This window comes from Puccinia triticina, chromosome 6A (assembly GCF_026914185.1).
Source record: "Puccinia triticina chromosome 6A, complete sequence".
NCBI lineage: Eukaryota > Fungi > Basidiomycota > Pucciniomycetes > Pucciniales > Pucciniaceae > Puccinia > Puccinia triticina.
This window is the reverse complement of record NC_070563.1, coordinates 291978-311594: the sequence shown is the minus strand read 5'-3', so window position 1 is coordinate 311594 and position 19617 is coordinate 291978. Positions and strand designations below refer to the sequence as shown.

The following is a 19617-nucleotide window of genomic DNA, read 5'->3' as shown; positions in this document are numbered from 1 at the left end:
TTTCTTTCTTTTTTGTCTCCATGGTTTTTGTCACCTGCCCGCGCTGCGCATCCTGTTCCGGTATCATATGTTACACATGGACTCCCCCTTTCTTTAAGCTTCCCATTGCCCTTCCTCCCAAGCGTCCTAATAATTCTTCCTTCCGCACAATTGTTTGTTTTGGCCACTTACGCATGGTGTTCTTTCTCATGTTTAATGTTGTATGGATTTATCCGTTTAATGAAGACTTGACAGGCCCGTTCCAATAAGCAGAGGCAGTGCCACCCAGTGCAGTGAGAGTGCCCCTAAGAGTAGGAGAGTAGATGTTAAGATCATAGGAGAGAAGGAAGAGGGACACCCCGGTAAGTCTTCGAAAAAAAAAAAAAAAAAGAAGTGGGAAAGAGATGAAACAAGATTTACCACCGTTTCTCCTTTAATGGAATTAGAACGTTACTGAGATATGATGACCCAATTCGCTCTAGAACCGCTATGGCCCACGGAGGTTTTGTGCGAAATGAACATTCCACAGTGGGAAAAAGCCTTGGCTAATGCAGGCCTTCTACCCGAGTTTGATGATGTCTTAGCGGGGTTCAAGCACGGCTTCGACCAGGGAATTCCCCCGCACCGCCTAGAGGATGACTTACGTTGGTATACCCCACCTAACCACTTGTCCTCCTTGTTAGCTCAAGAAAAGATTGAAAAGTCTTTCAAACTAGAACTCGAGCGCGGCCGGATGCATGGGCCTTATTCCCATCAGCAAGTCGCAGAGAGATTCCCTTTCTTCCGGACCAGTCCGCTGGGAGCTGTAGTGAACGGTGATGGATCGGTAAGGCCGATCAACGACCTATCCTTCCCAAAGCACGACCCGCGAGTTCCTTCTGTAAACTCCTTTGTTGATAAGGCCGACTTCACCACAACTTGGGATGATTTCAGGGTAGTGTCAGCTTTCCTCCGCGCACGGGACAAACCTTGCCAATTAGCCCTCTTTGATTGGGAAAAGGCGTACCGACAAATCCCGACTAGACCGGATCAATGGCCTTACCTCTTAACGTTGACATTCGACGACAAGCTTCTCTTAGACACCAGGATCACCTTCGGCGGTGTCGCTGGATGCGGATCCTTCGGCAGGCCAGCCGACGGATGGAAACGCATCATGCTACATGAATTCGATCTCACCACGATCTTTAGGTGGGTCGATGATAACTTGTTTGTGAAAGAACCAGAATCCTCAGTGTGCATGGACAACGTGGCGACAAGATCAGCCGAACTTGGCGTCCTAACGAACAAATCCAAGTACTCACCCTTCGCTGATGAGCAGAAGTTCCTCGGGTTCATTTGGAACGGGAAAGACAAGACCGTTCGCCTACCCGACGCAAAAGTAGAACTTTGACTCTCCCAAATGAAGAGTTTCCTCGACAAATCCCGGCCGTTCACTTACGACGAAGCCAAGATCATGGCGGGACGTCTGGGTCACGCGGCGTACATCTTCCCGCAGATGAGATGTTATATTAACGGCTTCTATCGGTGGATGAACAGCTGGATCTTCCGACACCACCCCCGATGCCCGCCTTCATACGTGGTCAATGACGTAGAACGCTGGGTGCACACCCTGACCACCCAACGGCTGACCAGGCTTATCGCCAGCCCCCACCCGACAGACGTAGGCTGGGTGGGTGACGCCTCCACTTCATTTGGCATAGGCGTCATCGTGTCAGGACGATGGGCCCAGTTTAAAGTGACGCAGGGCTGGAATCAAGATCTAGGAATGCCGAGGGACATCTCCTGGCTAGAAACGGTGGCAGTGCGATTAGGCTTGATTATCCTCTTGTCAATGAATGCTAGGCCCGGGAAAGTTTTCTTCGTGGAAACGGACAACTCGTCCACAAAATCCGTCATTCAGAAACGCCGCGCAGGTAACGTGGCCGTGAACGAGGAATGGAAAGTAATACAAGACCTCCTGATATCGCACGATATCGACTTGATGGCACGGACGGTGTGGTAGACGGAAAAGTGAAAAATCAAAAGTTTTTTCGCATACATATATTTACTCACAATACGCCTCAAGATACCATCAAACAGACCTCAGAAATGGATTCTACGGCCAATTTTACCCCTAGTCACCACTGAAAGCATCACCTGAACCCCGCTGGATTGGAACCTACACTTCTTTGGACACTGGACACCCATCACACGTTCAACATACCCAGTCACCAGCCTGTCACCAGCCTCAATTCAAGGATCACAGCATTATGCTTATACAAATCACAGGATACAAACATACATCTCCCCATCAGACTGCAGTCATTACATATTATCAAGTACTCTTCTATTTCCATATTATGATGTCATCACACACTGACTCTGCAGCCTCAGACTTCATTTATGCACCCCCTGCATCCACCTGTCAACTCATGCAGTCTACTGTCACTTTACGCAGCCTTCATGTGGCCCTACTGCATTCTTATGACATCATTTATGTACCCCTGACACATTATGACATCATTTGTATCTACTCCCACCAGCTAAAATCCCTCACACTGTTGTCTAGATTAGTCAAAACCCTAACCCACAAGCCCTCTGGGGCTCCACTTTTGTCTATATAAGGAGCTCCCTCCTCCCCAGTTGTCAGCTCCTCAGTTCATTACTCACCAATCACAGTCACCCCAACATTTACAGTTCAGCCTTATATATATACTTAAACAACCTACATAACAACCCTTACATTAACAATAACAACAATTTATTCAGTGTCATCAACAAGCTCATCTTGAACCAACCAACCCTATCACTTCATTAAAACTTGCCAAGCTTACCTTGGTGGGTCTTGTTATCTGATAGTATAGAAGGGCAGAGTTTGCACCTCCATCATCCCCTTCTCCATTCAGCAAAAGGTTCTCAGGAACACTTTTGAGTCTTACAACGGTCACTTCCGCTAACAACCGCGCAGACGGTTTGTCGCGTGGGGACCGCGCAGGTTTGCAGATGAAACACCAAATCCGGGTCATAGTCCCTTTAGACTTGTCCCCCTTCGTGACTGAGGTGTTGTAAGAGTAATCATTCTTGTATTTAAAACCCAAGGCTGGCATGCCTCCACCTTGTTTCCTTACTCCTACGCATTGTGTTCACCTCCCTCCCAGAATTTAAACTCTCCGCCCAATTTCCGTTGTACTCCCCTCGGTATCTAGGAACCATGCCTGCCCAGTACCATCTCCCAGCTATCGCAGCGTTTCTTTCCGACGGAGTAAACGCAAAAACCCCTTCAGCCTTAAATATACACACCCTTTTAGGGTGGAGATGGAACACGCTGCTCCTGTACAAAGCCGACGTAAAAAAAAAAAAAAAAAAAAAAAAAAAAAGTACATCCGCTTCAAACGGGAGACTTCCGCCGCCCGTTCATTGTTACCCGCCTCATCCCACGACATCTATCTATTTTGCTGGTGGGCGGGCCGAGCAGTAGGGAGGCAGACAGCGAGAGAGGTGACGGCGCGAACAATCTCACGATACCTCTTCGGTCTGAAGGCCTGGCACATATACCACGACATGTGTTACCCATACGAGTCAGCCGCGAAGGTGGTCGTGATCCTCCGGTCCTCAGCCTGGTTGGATGCCGCCTCTCCCGCCCGGCCGGCCAAGACGGCAATACAACTCCACCACCTCCTCTTCCTGGCAAGCCGTTTGAGAGGCGGCTCCCCTCTCAACTCAGCACTTTTCGACCTAGCGGTAGTGGCGTTCTGGGGGATGGCTCGGCTAGCCGAACTCACGTATTCCGAGGGGGGGGGTCAACCCCCCGAGGCGATTTCCCTCTTAGCAAGGGACGCGACGCTCCACACGTCACTGATGTCCAACCTCCCGACTCGGGTCACACTCGCGTTGCGAGCAGCAAAGACAGCCAAGCCAGGAGAGGTCCAAGTAATTCACCTAAAGCGCATGAGTGGGCCACTCTGCCCGGTGGCGGCAGTCCAGAGGCGGTTAGCAGACGCGCAGTCCCCGGACGACGCGCTTTTCGGCTACTCCGATGGTTCTAACCGCCATAACCTGAGGCGCCCCACCACGGTACAGGCTTTCCAAGCCCTCTTGCAAGCAGGAGGCTTCCACGGCCTCTCGGGCCACTCGTTTCAGGTTGGAGGCGCGTCTCTCCGACACGCTCTAGGGGTCCCCGTGCCCCAGATCTGCCGACTAGGCAGGTGGACGTCCAGCTGCTACAAACTGTACATCCGACACTACTCTCGAGTAGAAAAGGCCTCCGCCTTGTCCATCTTGAACAACTCTCTCCTTTAAATGCTGTGTGTGGTCGAGATTATCCCGTTTCCCCCTGTCCTGTGGAAAGCTTTCGTTTAGTCATCTTCTTAGAGTAATGGGCCTACCTAATGTCTCAGGCTCTCAGAAGCCGAGGTTTGGGGCTTACATTAGGCCCTCCTCAAAGAAGCCTCCGGCTAAGCGCTCAAAGCTGTCTCGCGGAGGACTGGCCACTCGCCGCCTGACGCGCAATGTGCGCGCAGACGCGCTGGGCAGAAAGCTATGGGAACCCCACGCTTTTGCCCAGCCTCGAGGGGCCGCCTCACGCAGTCGACCCACACATTGGGCGACCTGGAGCTACACACGGCAACGTGACGCTCGGGTCGCCCTAGGAGGACAAGCGTAGGGAACCCCCCACGACTTGTCACTCCGAAGAATGTACAGCTAGGCGCCGTTCTCATGGACCCCGAATGATGGTTCCCGGGGGCCGCGCGAGTTCAGTTGGAAAACCACTGGGTGTGGCTGCGGAGAAAAGCACACCCATTTGCAGGTGGTGAATTACATGACTTGTAATTATTAATTGTAGACACATGGACAATTTTCTCAGTGGCTGACACTGCCCCCCTCCCCTCCACCAATCCCTTCTCCTCCCGAGATGGCTTGCCCAATGTCCCTCAGGGCCATCACCTAGATCATCTGCTCTTACAACTGCCTGGCAGTACAGACAGCCACTATGCCCTGCCCACCATACCCCACTATCCAGCTCAACTCGGCACTGCCTCCATTGCTTCCACCTCTTCCCCCAGAGTTCATACTTCCGCCGCAATATCTCAATCTGCCCCCTCCCTACCCGAAGCGCTCTCGAAATTCAAACGGGACAGCCGATTCCACCACCCTCGCACATTGGCCATGAACCGAAACGGGAAACTCACCCATCAAGCGGGCGGCACAAACAACAGTAGTCCGATCCGCCATCTCTTCAACGCACTCTTCATGGATCCTAACGAAATCCCACACGGCTTGCTCGACCAGGTCCTCAAATCCCAATCGATGAGGTCTCAATTGGATCTAATCACCACTCTTCAGGATATCGCTACTCGGATGGTCGTCGTGTCCAAGAAAGCCAGACTCTCAGCTCTGCGTGCCGAGCTGACCGTCCTCAACCACAGCCTCCCCAAAGGCTGCTGCTTGGGAATGTACTGCAGCGGAGATCATTGTGACAAGGGTGATAAGGGCGAGAAGAAGTCGGGGGGTGGCAGCATGGAGGCCGAGCTGGGCGTCGGCGGCGGCGGAAGTTCAAAGCGGAAGAAGACGTGTCACCAGCGGATCGTCAGGATCTCGCCCAACGAGTCTGTCGTCCTCAACTGCGCCAACCGGGCCCCGTTCTTGATCCACGTCGAAGTGCTCGAAGACCATCTCGACTTCGACCCCAACCGGCGCTCAAACTACGAGGATCTGAGGAAGGCCATCAAGGGCTCTGCCATCTCTGCCAACGAGACCGCCGACTCGAAAGCTCCAAATCAAAACATCTATTTATCTCATCAACGGCTCCTCTCCTAACCTCTCTGAATTAAACGTCAACAGACTCGCCACAGCTGAGCGCAGCACCAATCAGCACACTATCAAAACCCTGGGGATGGCTAAGATCTCAAGCTCGCTTCCTCCCGTTGGCGAGTCATTCAACCATCTGGGCCTTGCCTCCATCAGTTCTCCTACCGGTAAGTGTATTTCCCCCATCAATACCGCTCCTCTCCACTGGCTCAGAGAAAAATGGCCTCGAACACCCGTCCTGCAGCAGCGCTCATTCTAGCGGCCACGGCTTCAAGCACCAGCTCGATCATCCTTCTCAGACTCTGCTCGATCAATGGATGGGTATCGAGTACAGCCAAGCTGGCTCGGTATTTTCGTCTCCGTGTCATCACAGCAGACGAGCTTCGTCGTTCGACTTCCCCGAGATCCTCTCGAACTTTCCCGAGGAGGAGATTGATCTTGTCAAGCAGATCTATGGCAAGAGCAAGGCCGGCTTGGACTCTCATCAGACGATCGATGATGATGTTATGTACCCAATCGCGTGCGTGGATTGAGCTTGCACAACTACATGCGTTGTCATTGCGTAATGTGATCACTTGAAGTTGAGGGTGTACATGGTGCGCCGAGACGGCCTCAAGTCAGTGTCGACGGGCCCAAGACCGAGCTGCTGAGCCCCTATGCAGAAATGACAAAGGGCGCGGGCAGCAGCTCAGCCTCACCAATATAAATTCACTGCAAGCACCTTCTGAATCTTTGCTCCACAACCACAAAGTCTTGCTCCCTTATCTAAAAACATTCTGTATATTCAGAATTAAAAAGCATACACACATGAGCTAATGCCACAGAGTAAGGAGTTGAGCTGGGCACCTGGGCTCTGCAGCGGCGCATCCGCTTTATCCTCTAGTGATAATTAAAAATGAAAAATTTTGAAACCATTTTCAATGTTTTTTTGGGTGGATGGGTTATCAACCAATTTCATTTGAACTCAGGGACCATGTAGCCCAAATCACCACTAATTTGACTCAATTTATTTTATCCAATAAAGCAATGATTTCAAGAATTTTCATTTTTTATCATTCTTGTTGCATGCCATACTGTGCTCTCTAATTTTCCCCCCCTGGTTTGAACAGTAATGAACATTCTGAGAAATTTGCAAGAAATTGGATAATTTTCACATTTTTCATTTTCTTTATTTCATAATCATTCCCTGAGCAATACATAGCGCGTAAACCAGAACTTATCTTGAGGTTCACCCTCTGTGCCCCCACTCAAACGGACAGTGAAGGACCCCTAATTGGAGTCCTTACACTTTTTTTTTCTGGTTCCACCCCTTCGCCAACTCCTCAATTTGGCGAGCAAAATTCTTTTTCTGATTGACTGCAACTGCCCCCTCTCACTGCTCACTGCCACTGCAACTGCCCTCCTCACTGCACACTGCCACTGCAACTGCCCCCCTCACTGCTCGCTGCCACTACGGCTGCCCTCCTCACTGCTCACTATCACTGCAACCACCCCCTCCACTGTCAGCTGCCAGCTAGCTTGGTAGTAGCTGAAACTGACAGACCCGCTCAAGAGAGCGGGCCAAGAAGCCCCGCGACAGGAAGTACCTGCGCGCGGCCCAACAGCCGTTGACAGACGACTGCAAGTCAGCTAGAGAACATGTCACGGATTGACAGATCCGCAAGTAAGTATAAGTGAAGGAAAGAACTCTGACTCAGAGTCTTTCCCCAGATCTGATTATACCAAGCCTGCCATTTTGTAGTTTTTGACATTCATCAAACACTGCGATTGGGGCATTTGATCACATCTCTTTTCCTTTTATTTTCCTTCAACCTTTGACTCTGCGCCTCGACCTCGCTGATACAAGGTAAGCTCAAGTCTCAGGTTTCCTTCCTCTCTCTATCCAATTCTTAGGAGCGCCTCTAGCCTCCGGTTGACCAGAGTCAACAGCCCCTCCCATAGGAGGCGTGGTTTTATCCTCCCGCATAGGCGGTTGAGTAGAGCTCCAACTCCGTTGTTGTGACTGCTAGCTGTTTGTCTGATTCAGGGTGCCGTCACTGAAGAGACGCGCCCTGACATCCACAGACGACTGAACTACGTACGCAAGCAATTGACGAGTTGGATTTTCCTCTTATGAGCACCCGTCAGTTGAACACCAACCCCCTCATTCCTCTGCAAGACCCAGGACAACTTGCCCAGGAAATCAGGCGCCGTGCTTGTTTGGAAGCCACTCTCGCCGCACCTAACGCCATTAACATCCCATCACCAAGCGCCTCAACTGATCCCTGTGTGCTCATTGACCCCAACACTAGCTTGATGAACCAATTCAATCAACAAAGCTCCTCTGGCAACCCATTGGCGCCGGAGGAAATGTCCAACAACAATCTGATCCAGGAGATCCTGGTCCTACAACAAAACACGGCCAAGCAGCTCCTCGCGGCGCAAGCTCAAGCCAAATTGAAGGCGGTTCAAAGCCAAGCTCAAGCCAATGTAAAGGCCGCACTGGACGCCTGGAGCAAGAACGTTAACCCAAAGACTGAGTCTACTCCGGCCCCGCAACTCGCTCCGGGCCGCAACAACCTTCAACGATTCAAGATTTTGGACGGCCCGTACTTTAAAGGCCCCTTTCAAGGAGTCAAAGCTTTCCTTTGTTGGATCCAAGCCCTTCAAATCTTTTTTGCAAAAAAGTTGGTCACGCATGCAGACAATAAGCGTCTCATTGTGGGCGGACTCATTTCTGAGACAAACCTTCCCTTGTTCTACTCAAACAAATTCTCAAAATACAAAGGGAAGTCTTGGGAAGACTTCAAGGAACAAATTTTTGAATTTTCTCTCCCCATCAAATGGAAGACGGCCCTCAAACGCAACATTGCCCAAATGAAGATGGCTGACACTGAAACCTTTCTGGAGTTCAGTACCTGTGGTCGGACGCTCCAGAGCTTGGTCAACTTTGACAAACACTTGCTTGATGACTACGAGCTAGCTGAGGCAGTAACTTTTGGCCTCCCGGAGTTCCTTCAAGCAAAAATAGATGATCATCAAACTTTGTGATTGGCAAACTTCAATATGGCAAATTCAAAAACTGCACTAGTGGGTTTTACTCCAACCTACATAAATCGCCTGCCTTACGACTACGCCGCAACGCATCCACCACTACTGCCACTAGCAGGATGGCAGACACGGTTTGGCGCCTCCACTCTTACCTGGACAGCGTTGGGCTGTGCCATTTCTGCAAGAGACACTGCGGGAGCGCCCCAAAAGCTTGCCTCAACCCCATGGACAAGAGTTGGGTGGACATACCGGCTTCATTTGTCCCACCCCTCAAACCAGCAGACTATGCCCCCCCAGTGGCGTGGACAGCAAAGAATAGTGGCCCTACAAAGACGAATCCGGCGACCGCAGGCCGCCCAATTGGCCGCCCCGCAGGTGTTGCAGGACTCACAAACAAAGCGCCTGACTTAGACAAATTGTCCACCTCATGCCTGGCGCAGGTTGACGGGCACTTAGACGACTTGGCGCATGGATTTGCAAACTGGCACTTGACCGCCGTGGAAGAAAACATTCAGGCAGCAACTATAGCGGGAGACCCAACGCAATCAAAATGCTCAGTAGCTCGGCAGCCACGCGAGATGACAAATTTGTCCCTGAAGTCCCTCAGTTCAATCAGGCCTCCTTCCTCAAGGCCTGTGGTGCCATCGCCAAAGGTGGGAGCGCCAAGTATGTACTGTCTCCCCTCAGATTGACCCATCAATTTCACAGAGGGCAATGCTTACAAGGGTCTCCCATAGGTCGGAGGGTACAATCACTCCCACTGATGCGGAGGATATGATCACCCCCGCTGATCCTGGAATGGCAAACCCCCAGACCAACCTTGAAGCAACCGTCCTCAATGCCCTCACTGAACGCAACTAAGACGCGGTTGTCCCTGCGAAATTCATGTGGCATGGGAACACCACCCTGCTGCCCCTCTCCATCAATACCAAAACCCCTTTCCATCGCCCTCACCGTACAAGACCAACGGGATTGCCAACCCATCAGCATGCAGACGACCACGGATCAAACACCCTGCGACTAAGAAGAACCAACCGTCCACCCGATCCGCTGTTTCCCTTCCCTCCCAATTGTCAAATTCGAGCTGGAGGGACCCTCCCCCTCATTTTTTTATAGGGGGGGAGACTGTGAAGCCTCCGCGTACTGCAAGGTTTCACAAGGACAATCACAGGCACATTTCCCACTCGACTATGTCCTCCGGTCCTCGCACTTCTCCTAGCCGGCAGAGATCCCTGACACACATCCCTCCTGGCTAGGTAAGCCATCCTTAGTTTCCCTATTTTCCCCTCCTTTCCTACTTCTCTCTGCTCCCCTTTCCCCCTCTATCCTTGGTTGTATGTACTCATAGAGAGATCCCTGACACACATCTCTCCCGGCTAGGTTCTTTTTCCCTTTCCCCTGAGCAATACATAGCCCGTGAACCAGAACTTATCTTGAGGTTCACCCTCTGTGCCCCCACTCAAACGGACAGTGAAGGACCCCTAATTGGAGTCCTTACAATTGACCATGCCAATCCACAATATATTAAATTTGGAGAGGGCAATAAATTATGCAAAAAATACATTTTATTGTATTGGATAAAAAATACAATACAAATGCAATGTATATGCTATACAAAAAATAAAATACATGTATTGTATTTTTTGCACCATTTTTCCAACCTTGCCACCCTTGGCTGCTCCTTGGTCCTGTAATTGGTCTCTTCAGGATAGCCCCCCCTTTGCCGCATCCTTTTCTCCAAGCTTAATTTTGGCAGTTCCAAGCAATTTCACAGAAGCTGGACAAGTTGCCAAACTCCAAGGCACTTTTGGTGGACATCTGTTGCAAGAAAGACTGTTCCAAGCCACATAATGTTGAGTGGGACTTTAGGAGTAGGTGGAATCTACTCTGGTGCAACTATCTATTATCCAAAAATTCTTGGAGGCAATGTGAGTTGTTATTTATCCCACTCTTTCCCAAAATACTTAAGGCCCTGTTTGGCAGTGTCATATTACGCAGCGTAATAATAGGAAACATGCTACATTATATATGGTAAAACATGTATTTTTAGGATAATCTTTCAAAAGTAAACCCTCATAAGGCTTGGCAGTTTACTTCCAAAAGATCAGGCGGAAAATTAGTGTCTTACACAATGTAGGGGGACATGGCAAGATTATTTATTGCGTAATAATCACGCTGCCAAACAGGGCCTAAAATTTTGGTATATATTCTTGGGCAGCAGCAAGCTTAATATCACATCAAAAAAAATGACTTGGTGCACAACCTGGTCAACATACTAGGGGGGTTCACGATTGAAATTTACAAAACTTTGGGACCCATTTTAAGGTGTTTATGAACATTTTTTCCATTTGCTGTGATATACAATCAAATGGCCAATAATCCAGCTTCTGGAACCTCCCCATTGGACTGGCTCATTAATGCAAAGGAGATGTATCTCCAGACTGAAAATCGCGCTTTCACCCATGAATCAGCTTGGAATATCGTCAAGGACGCGCCGAAGTGGAAGAAATTGATGACTGGACACACAAAAAACGGTGCTCGGCCCTCTCCACGCCCTTCATCCCACTCAGCAGCAAACTCAACATCCGCTGAGTCACCTTCGCTCTCAGCCAAATCCCTCCTCTACACCTCAAGGCGCCGATGAGTCTGAACTTCGATGGAAGCGACCCAAAGGGATCAAACAAGCCAAAAGAAAGGTTGAGGAGAGTGAGTTTCGTCGTCAGAAACTCAAGCTTCTTGAGAAAGCAACCAGGGACGCCAACCAACGAATTGCTGCGGCTAATCGCTTGAACAAAATCCAAGAGCGACTTGCAGCAACCAAGGAGCAAAATTCCAACCTGAAGTTGATGTCACAGGACCTCACTGAGTGCGGAGAAGAGGAGCTGCATGAATGACTGACTGCTCGTAGGAAGTGCATCCTTGAAAAAATCCAAAATCCACCTGCAAAAGTCCATTTGGCATTGGCCACAGCTTCCGCGAATGAATCTGCGACTTTGGATCCTGACAATCAAGCAGGATCGGATCCTTTTGGTACTCCAGATCTTTTGGAAGCGGCGCCGAGTTCTCTTCATGAAGATACGGGTGAGGGCAGCGGTCCCTTTGACTCTCACCAAGCCTTTCAGACACCCTTGGGCCCTCAACGCACCTTGTCGCCTTCGCTTGCGGACAGGGACAACATCAATCCTGCCTTGTTGTAATGTTCTTTGGGTCTGTTATCATGCTTCCCTAGTCCAAACAACAACTAGGGATAATGCTATGTAGTGTTGTTCTCACTTTTCCTGCTTATTGATTTCACCGAATAAGAAGCTCAATGAAAAATTAGGGATCATGTTATCTAGTGTTGGTCACACTTTTCCTGCTTATTGATCTCACCAAATAACAATCTCAATTAAATGGTCTCACTTTTCCTGCTTATTGATCTCACCAAATAACAATCTCAATTAAATGGTCTCACTTTTCCTGCTTATCAATCTCACCAAATAACGATCTCAATTAAAAAAAGTTGTATTCATTTCTCTTTGAAACATTTGGTTGTCTCACAATAAATACCTGGCTTGCATTTCAGTTGAGATAAAGAGGTCATAGATGAGAGAATTAGACCTTGGGTTCTTCTGCCCTTTGGGTGTCCAAATCTTCAGAGTCCGAATCAGATTCTTTGGCCCTTTGGGCGTCCAAATCGGCGTCCAGTTGGGCATCAAGCTTGGCATCTAATTGCCAATCCGTTTCCGTCTCTTCAGATCTCCCGTTGAGCCTCCATCCATGGGCAATGAGATCCCGGAGGAGCCTGTCATGGATTACACATGATTTCATTTTGACCATTTGGATTATTTGCTCCCGGATAGTGAATGGCTGTTCACAGGGTGGAATGAGTTTGAAAGAGTCCGACCGAGTGAAATGCATTGGTGGATACTGATATTCCACCATCATGTTGTGCAGAATGATGAATGTGTTCATGATGGCGGCAATATCGCCGGGGTACCATTGAAGCGCGGGCTTGGTGAGTATCTTCCAGCGTGCTTTTAACATCCCAAAAGCTCGTTCAATGTCCTTCTGAGCTGATTCTTGACTCTTAGGAAAGTTTTGAGTTGCTCGATCTTGTGCCAGGCCCTTTGACTCAGTAAGGGTTGACCAACTAGGGTATATACCATTGACCAGATAGTAAGCGTGGTTGTACTTGTGTTCATTAACAGTAAAATTGATGTTCCACAAAGTCCCCGCAATTGTAGATTGGGAGAGAGGTGAGCAATCAAGGACGTTGATGTTGTTAAGAGAGCCGGAAGTGCCAAAGAAGGCATGCCAAATTCATGTGTCTTGTGTTGCAACTGCCTCGAGCACAAGAGTTGGCCCCTTCTCCTTGCCTTTAAACTGCCCAGAATGAGCAGTTGGGCAGTTCTTCCAACCCCAGTGCATGCAGTCCAAACTGCCAAGACAACCCGGAAAGCCTTGTTTGGTGTTCTGACTCAGAATCCGTTGGAGATCGTCTTCAGTTGGGCTTCCCAAGTAGATTGGACCATAGAGCTCTTGGATTGCCACACAGAACATTGACATGTTCACTCAAGCTGTTGTTTCTCCAAGGCTGCAATATTCATCTGTTGCATTGAACGGGAGTCCATAGCCTAGCTGTTGGAGGACGGCTGTCATTTTCTGTTCTGGGCTGAGTCCAAGCTTGCCGGTACAGTCCGGCCTCTGGACAAAGTAAGGATAATTTGACTTCAAATCTTCAAGGATGCGCATGAAAACCTCCTTATCAAGCCGAAACCGTCGCGAAAAGGCACAATCATCATACCTAGAAGCAATCATCATTGAGGTCAGCTTCAATCAGCTAATTATGGGCTGTAAAAAATCAAGACCATCCATACGTTGACTCAACGGTTGAGTTCTCATTAAAATAATCGGCCATGAGCTTATCATGAAAAATGTAACGGTCACGGTATTTGTTTGGCCTTCTTCTGCGACGTTCTTCATTTTTGGGTTCTTCGCCATCTGAGTCAGAATCCAGTTCTTCAAAAAGGGTTTGGAGGGTTGCTTCATCTTTGAGGAGATTGTGAATCATCTGTTGTCCAAGTTGAAGATGATGTTGTATTAAGGGTCTGTGTTCTGTTTCGTCCATGGAGCTAGGGAGGAAAGGAGTATGTAGTGTGCAAATCAATAGTGTTGATGTGGATGCCGGGGCTAGACCAGATTAAGCCCTTAATCCAATATTTAGTCTGAAACCAATGTGGTTGACCATGCGGATTAGTGCTAGTCCGGACTTAGTTGCGGGCTTAATTTAAGCTAATCCCTAGGCCCCAATGCAGATGCTCTAAAGGCCTTTAATTTGGCTCCAAAGTTTAGTAAAATTCAATCATGAACCCCCCTACTAGAACCTCTCTATGAAATAACACTTATGGTCTCAACTCGGGGTGGGGTCCAAATATCACCAGTGGTTATCTTCATCAATCAGATCACCAGTCACTTATTGAGCATCAGTTTCAACAACACCACAGCTGCGCTACATGCAGCGGGCTTGGGACTAGCTAAGCTCGGAAAATCCTTTCAACCAAATTATGAAAAGGGAGACCAAGGGCCTGGGAGTCTAGATATTTGGTGACATGGTGACCGCTCGCGACCCGTGATCTGTGACACCCACGATCCTATCATTGCCGCATCATCCTCCGCATTCCAGCTTCAACTCCAACAACTCCCAAGAAGATCGAGCGCTATGGGAGGAGGTAAAAACGGGGGCAACAACGATACGATTACCAAGTCGGATGCTGAGAAGATTCGGCTCAAACGAATCGCCAAACTACAATCATCCCTGACTGATTCAGACTCATCTCCTAAACCACAAGAAGAGGCGGTATGTCTCGTCCTTTCTCCTTTATTTGCCCGCGGAAGTATGCTACCAGCTAATCAATCGTTTGATCGAGAATTCAGGCTCCAGCATGTTCTTCCTCGTCTGTTTTCGCGAAGCCTCCGGCCCCAAAACAGCCTGAAAAACTACTCCCACGAGTTGCCACCCCACAAACTGGATCCTATTCCAATACCACTTCAAAGCCTTGTACATTAAGTCCGGAAGAGCTCCGTCAATGGGAACATGGCATGATGACTAGGATCTTCAAGGCAACCTTAGATGTGAAGATTACCCGTCACCCTGTAGGAAAACATGCGACACAGTGGTGTTACTGATGCTTTTTTGGGTTTCGGTTGATTTAGAAAGAAGTCTCTGCCAAGTATCAGTCGGATTTGGTTTATTTGGAAGAGTTTCGAAATGAAATAGAGGAAGAAGAGCCTGGTACGTACCCAACATCAAACCATCTACATATATCAAGAAACTGATGGTCATCAAAATTGTATATGGTTACTTTTCAGGTTCATCAAAGCTACTTTCAGTAGAGATTGCTGACCGATTATTGATTGCTCGATTATCGTTGAACCCCTCGGATCTTCCGTCTCCCGAGCCAAATATGGGGGCCATTCAAGCCCAATTACGGAACCAAAGCGCTTTCGAATATCTTACCAAGAGTTGGAGTCGTGCACTGGAAGAGCGCTCTAAGGCCTTGGCTAGCAAGTCATCTCCCACGAATAAGGTACGGCTGATCGAGAAGATAAAAGAACTCCTCGTCAGTTATATTGGGCTGGTCACTGTAGAGCCGAGTATGTTCCCAACTTCGGAAAATGCGAAATCCGGGACAGATGAACTTGTCAATCTGTTCATCAATCCTGCCCCATCCGATCCTTTGATCCACCATAAGTGGACACTCATTCACGAGCTCGCAAATCGGTTTGATAATGATGGATTGGAAGATGTCATCGGACCCACTCTGGTTCGAATAGCAATGGACACCAACCTTTTAACCTCGAAATGGCACATCGGTGGCCATGAATGGCGAGTACCCGTTCGAACTGTTGAAGATTTGATGGAAGTCAAGCCAATCGCACGCATGGTACCCAATCTTCCGGCTTGGATGCCGCTCGCCAACTCACACGATAATGGAAGGAGAATCGAATTTTTCTGGCTATTTGGACCGATCATGTCACTATCCACTTTCCCAGACCGAGTGGTAATACCCCTTAACATTGCTTGAACGCCTCCGATGGATTTTGATTTCGATCTTTCATCACAATTTTCTGCATACAGCCAACTATAGCATCCGAATATTTCAGCAACTCCAAGGAGAGGCCTCATGCCGATCTCGAATCAGCTTCAAAAGGCTTGCAAGCCACTCTGAATTCGTTACAGGTTGGCCTATCTAGATGAATAGTTCTTCCTGCCTTTGTCCCTTACTAATCCCCTGGTTTCCTTAGTTGAGTCTGTTTAATATTTTTGATCGGATTGTGCGGTCTGGACCAGTTCCTCGTGAGGCTGTCCTCGAGTTTTGGGCGCAGGCTATACAGCTGAACAACAAGCGAGCGGCGATTCAAGTTGATAAGAACGCGGTAGCCTCAGATGGAACGATGATCAACACGCAAGCCGTCCTGTTACAATTTGCTGCCCCTTTCTTAGACTCACAATACAGCAAGGTTTGCTTTTGAGGTTCACAGGGCATTTTTAATTTAGCCGTTTCGTCTGAGATCCTCTCACATCTAACACATGTTTCTTGGGGATATCCGCTGCCGTAATCAATTCAGATTGACAAAGTTGACCCATTGTACTTCAAACGATCAACTCGATTGAACATCCGAGAAGAGACGAAAATCAACGCGACGCTACAAGAATCTGAGGAATTTCTCGGATCATCCACCAATCCGGAACCGGTGAATTTCATCAGTGAAATTTTCTTCCTCAATGTCGCTATTTTCCGCCTCGGTATCTTGACGATTGCCAAGAATTGGAACACGAAAGCTAGGGACATTGATGATATGAAGAAAGAATTGGTTCGTGCGGAAGCCGATCGACGCTGGGATGGGACGCCTCAGGAATCTGCCCGCAAAGCCAGTTTGGAAAAATTCAAGGTCTCCCGTTTTTGTCGTAATCTAGCTGGACTTGAGTATCGGATTGACATTCCTTGATTTCCTTTCCTCAAACCTACTCCCGAGTCAGAAAGAGATTTTAAAGCTGGAGTCACAGCTAGTAGCCTACGAAGTCCAAATGTGTGACCCCGAATTTTTGAGTAAATGTAACAGCTTTTGTAGTTTTGTAATGACTTGGTGTGTCAAGATGGTCGATCCTCTTCACCAACACCCACGAGTTCCAATCAAGTTAGTAAACCCTCCTTTTTCATTTTGATCTCTTGATCTTAAAGTTGATCATACTCGTTGATATGCGATCAATGTGACTCAGATTACCCCTACCAAATGAGTGTCCATTGGAGTTTAGAATGTTACCCGAATATGTCTTGGAAGATGTCATTGAGTTTTACTCTTTTATCTCCCGACACTCACCCGGAACGCTTCTTCAATCAGCTGTGGTGATCGACGAACTGTTGACCTTCACCCTCGTCTTCCTCACCACGCCTTATCTCAAAAATTACCACCTCAAATCCAAGTTCATCGAGATCCTATATTATAATACTTTGCCCATTCAGAATAGAAAGAACGGTATTCTGGGCGACTCGTTGGACTACCATCCTCTCGCCTTGGCTCATCTCATGCCTGCTTTGATGCAGATTTACGTGGGTAAGTCAAGTTTTCAAGTTTTGTTATCTGAAAAGCGCTCACCGGAACTTGTCATTTTTGGAAAAGAGGTGGAAATCACCGGCAGCCACACTCAATTCTATGATAAATGTCAGTCATTTCATTGGTAGTGACTTATCAATCTATTCTGACAGTAGTTGGTGTCGGTTTTCAGTTTACTCTCGTAGATGTAAGCTCTTTCCGGTTTTTGGCAACCTTTAAAGTGATGTTGACGCGTATCTGGTATGCCTATGTTGCGCTTGATCAGATGTTGCATTAATCCTTCGGAAAGTGTGGGACAATCAAACACATCGGGCAGCTCTGAAAAAGGAGTCATTGACGGATTCGTTCATCCGATTTGCGAACTTATTGATGAACGATGTGACATACCTTTTGGACGATACCCTGGGACAGCTCCAAGAGGTCCATCGGATCGAAACTATGATGGCCGATCGAGAGGCCTGGCAAAGCCTCCCAGAATCGGAGCGGAAAGAGGAAGAAGGCAAGTTGTTGGCGTGCGAGCGCCATTGCCCCAGCTTCTTGAGTCTCGCCAATGAAAATGTTAGGATGCTCAAGATCTTCACAGAAGAGACACCGAATGCGTTCTTGAAATCGGAAATCGTCGTTCGATTGGCCGCCATGCTGGACTACAATCTCAACACATTAGCCGGCCCCAAATGCCAAACGCTGAAAGTGAAAGATCCTAAAAAATATAACTTCCAACCTAAGGACTTATTATCTGATTTATTACAAGTCTATTTGAACTTGTGGGATCGAGCGCCATTTCATGAAGCCATCGCAAACGATGGAAGAAGTTACACCAAAGAATTGTTCGAAAGGGCTGATCGAATCGCCAGGAAGGCAAACTTAAAATCGACCGAGGAGCTTGAGAAGTTGGCCAAGCTAGTCGAAAAGGTAGAAGAGTTGAAGCAGTTAGAAGCAGAGGAAGAGTTGGAGTTGGGCGACATCCCTGATGAATTTTTAGGTTGGTTGTTGACACTGGTTACTCTTTCCTATCCAAATAATTCAATAATTTCGCTTCTAACTGAACTATTTTCCGATTTGTGCTTTTGATCTTTTATAGATCCGTTGATGGCTACCTTAATGAGGGAGCCGGTGATCTTACCCACTTCCAAGACGACGGTCGATTTGTCAACCATCAAGCAACATTTCCTCAGCGATGCTACTGATCCTTTCAATCGAATGCCGTTGAAGATCGAAGATGTTATTCCTGGTTTGTGTCTCCTTCAAATCCCGCTTCTCTCTGATATCCGATATTCCCAGAATCTGTGCATATCGTTCACTCATCTCCGGTTGCCTTTTTTTGCTCCCCAGATGTGTCGCTAAAAGAAAAAATCGAGGTTTGGGTCAAGGAAAAGAAAAGTTCTAAAATGGAATTCTAAATCCCTCTCAATGTATATCTATACATTCATATTTCTTTTGCCGTGTTCTGAGTAGAGATTTGGTGTAATTAGATATACATATGACAATTCTCTATTTATCGATGATCTGACAGTTAAGTCTCTCAGAGGCTCTGCACCTAACTTAACACAAGCCCCCCCTGGTGGAGGTTTGCTGTGGCTGGCGGCGAAGCTGTCCCTCCCAAAGGGTGGCTGACAAAGAAATCACAAAATCACAAATGGCTGGAGGAAAAACATTTAAGCCTCACCCTCAGCTCCTGCGGACCTGCCCTAGAGCCATTGATGCTTCTGGACCTCAGCTTTCATTTGGCACTGGTCTAATTTCAATCCCAGCCGTTCTACCTGTACTAATATTCCAAAAATAAAAAAGGATGAAGAGATGTGAACAAGGATCTACAACCGTCATGCCTTGTGGATCTTGGATTCACAACCTTGCAGATATCTGCAGATCCTACACCTGTAGCAGCAATGGGCCACTGCACGACACTAACGTTATTGGACAATAACTGTTAGTGTAGCCATTTTATTGACTCCCAAATTCATGTTATTTGTTATGTCAGATACAAGTATCCATACTAACAATAACAGGAAATAAAAGCAATAACAACAATAACAGGCATTTTATTGCTACTAACAGGATACAATAACAGTTATTGCTAATATCCATCACTATTTCCTGGGCAAGTTCCTGTATTGTTAGCAACAAAAAAACAAGATAACTGAAAATGTTGTTATTGTTAGCTGGTTTTGGCTAAAATACACTACACTAACAAATAATGTTAGTGTATTGGCCCACTGTTTCCTG

At 47.9% G+C, this 19617-nt stretch overlaps 5 protein-coding genes across 5 annotated transcripts; 4 read left to right on the top strand and 1 right to left on the bottom strand.

The window, feature by feature from the left end:
- Positions 1–3169: 3169 nt before the first annotated feature.
- On the top strand, positions 3170–5775 carry PtA15_6A32 (uncharacterized protein; the record flags this gene model as incomplete). Its single annotated transcript, XM_053170024.1, has 2 exons — positions 3170–3220; positions 4894–5775. 2 exons carry the CDS (start codon positions 3170–3172, stop codon positions 5773–5775), a joined length of 933 nt encoding a protein of 310 aa, XP_053020959.1.
- A 76-nt stretch (positions 5776–5851) lies between these two features.
- Positions 5852–6345, top strand: PtA15_6A31 (uncharacterized protein; the record flags this gene model as incomplete). The annotated part of the gene is made up of 2 exons (XM_053170013.1): positions 5852–5933; positions 6011–6345. The coding sequence occupies 2 exons, from the start codon at positions 5852–5854 to the stop codon at positions 6343–6345; spliced, it is 417 nt and encodes a 138-aa protein (XP_053020958.1).
- A 4819-nt stretch (positions 6346–11164) lies between these two features.
- PtA15_6A30 (uncharacterized protein) lies at positions 11165–11440 on the top strand (the record flags this gene model as incomplete). Its single annotated transcript, XM_053170002.1, has 1 exon — positions 11165–11440. One exon carries the CDS (start codon positions 11165–11167, stop codon positions 11438–11440), a length of 276 nt encoding a protein of 91 aa, XP_053020957.1.
- A 950-nt stretch (positions 11441–12390) lies between these two features.
- On the bottom strand, positions 12391–12696 carry PtA15_6A29 (uncharacterized protein; the record flags this gene model as incomplete). Its single annotated transcript, XM_053169990.1, has 1 exon — positions 12391–12696. The coding sequence occupies one exon, from the start codon at positions 12694–12696 to the stop codon at positions 12391–12393; it is 306 nt and encodes a 101-aa protein (XP_053020956.1).
- Positions 12697–14387: 1691 nt separating this feature from the next.
- On the top strand, positions 14388–18794 carry PtA15_6A28 (uncharacterized protein; the record flags this gene model as incomplete). Its single annotated transcript, XM_053169979.1, has 14 exons — positions 14388–14390; positions 14462–14635; positions 14713–14910; positions 14992–15070; positions 15148–15839; positions 15917–16018; positions 16084–16299; positions 16408–16731; positions 16820–16977; positions 17060–17394; positions 17461–17502; positions 17660–18376; positions 18476–18625; positions 18727–18794. The coding sequence occupies 14 exons, from the start codon at positions 14388–14390 to the stop codon at positions 18792–18794; spliced, it is 3258 nt and encodes a 1085-aa protein (XP_053020955.1).
- Positions 18795–19617: the final 823 nt, after the last annotated feature.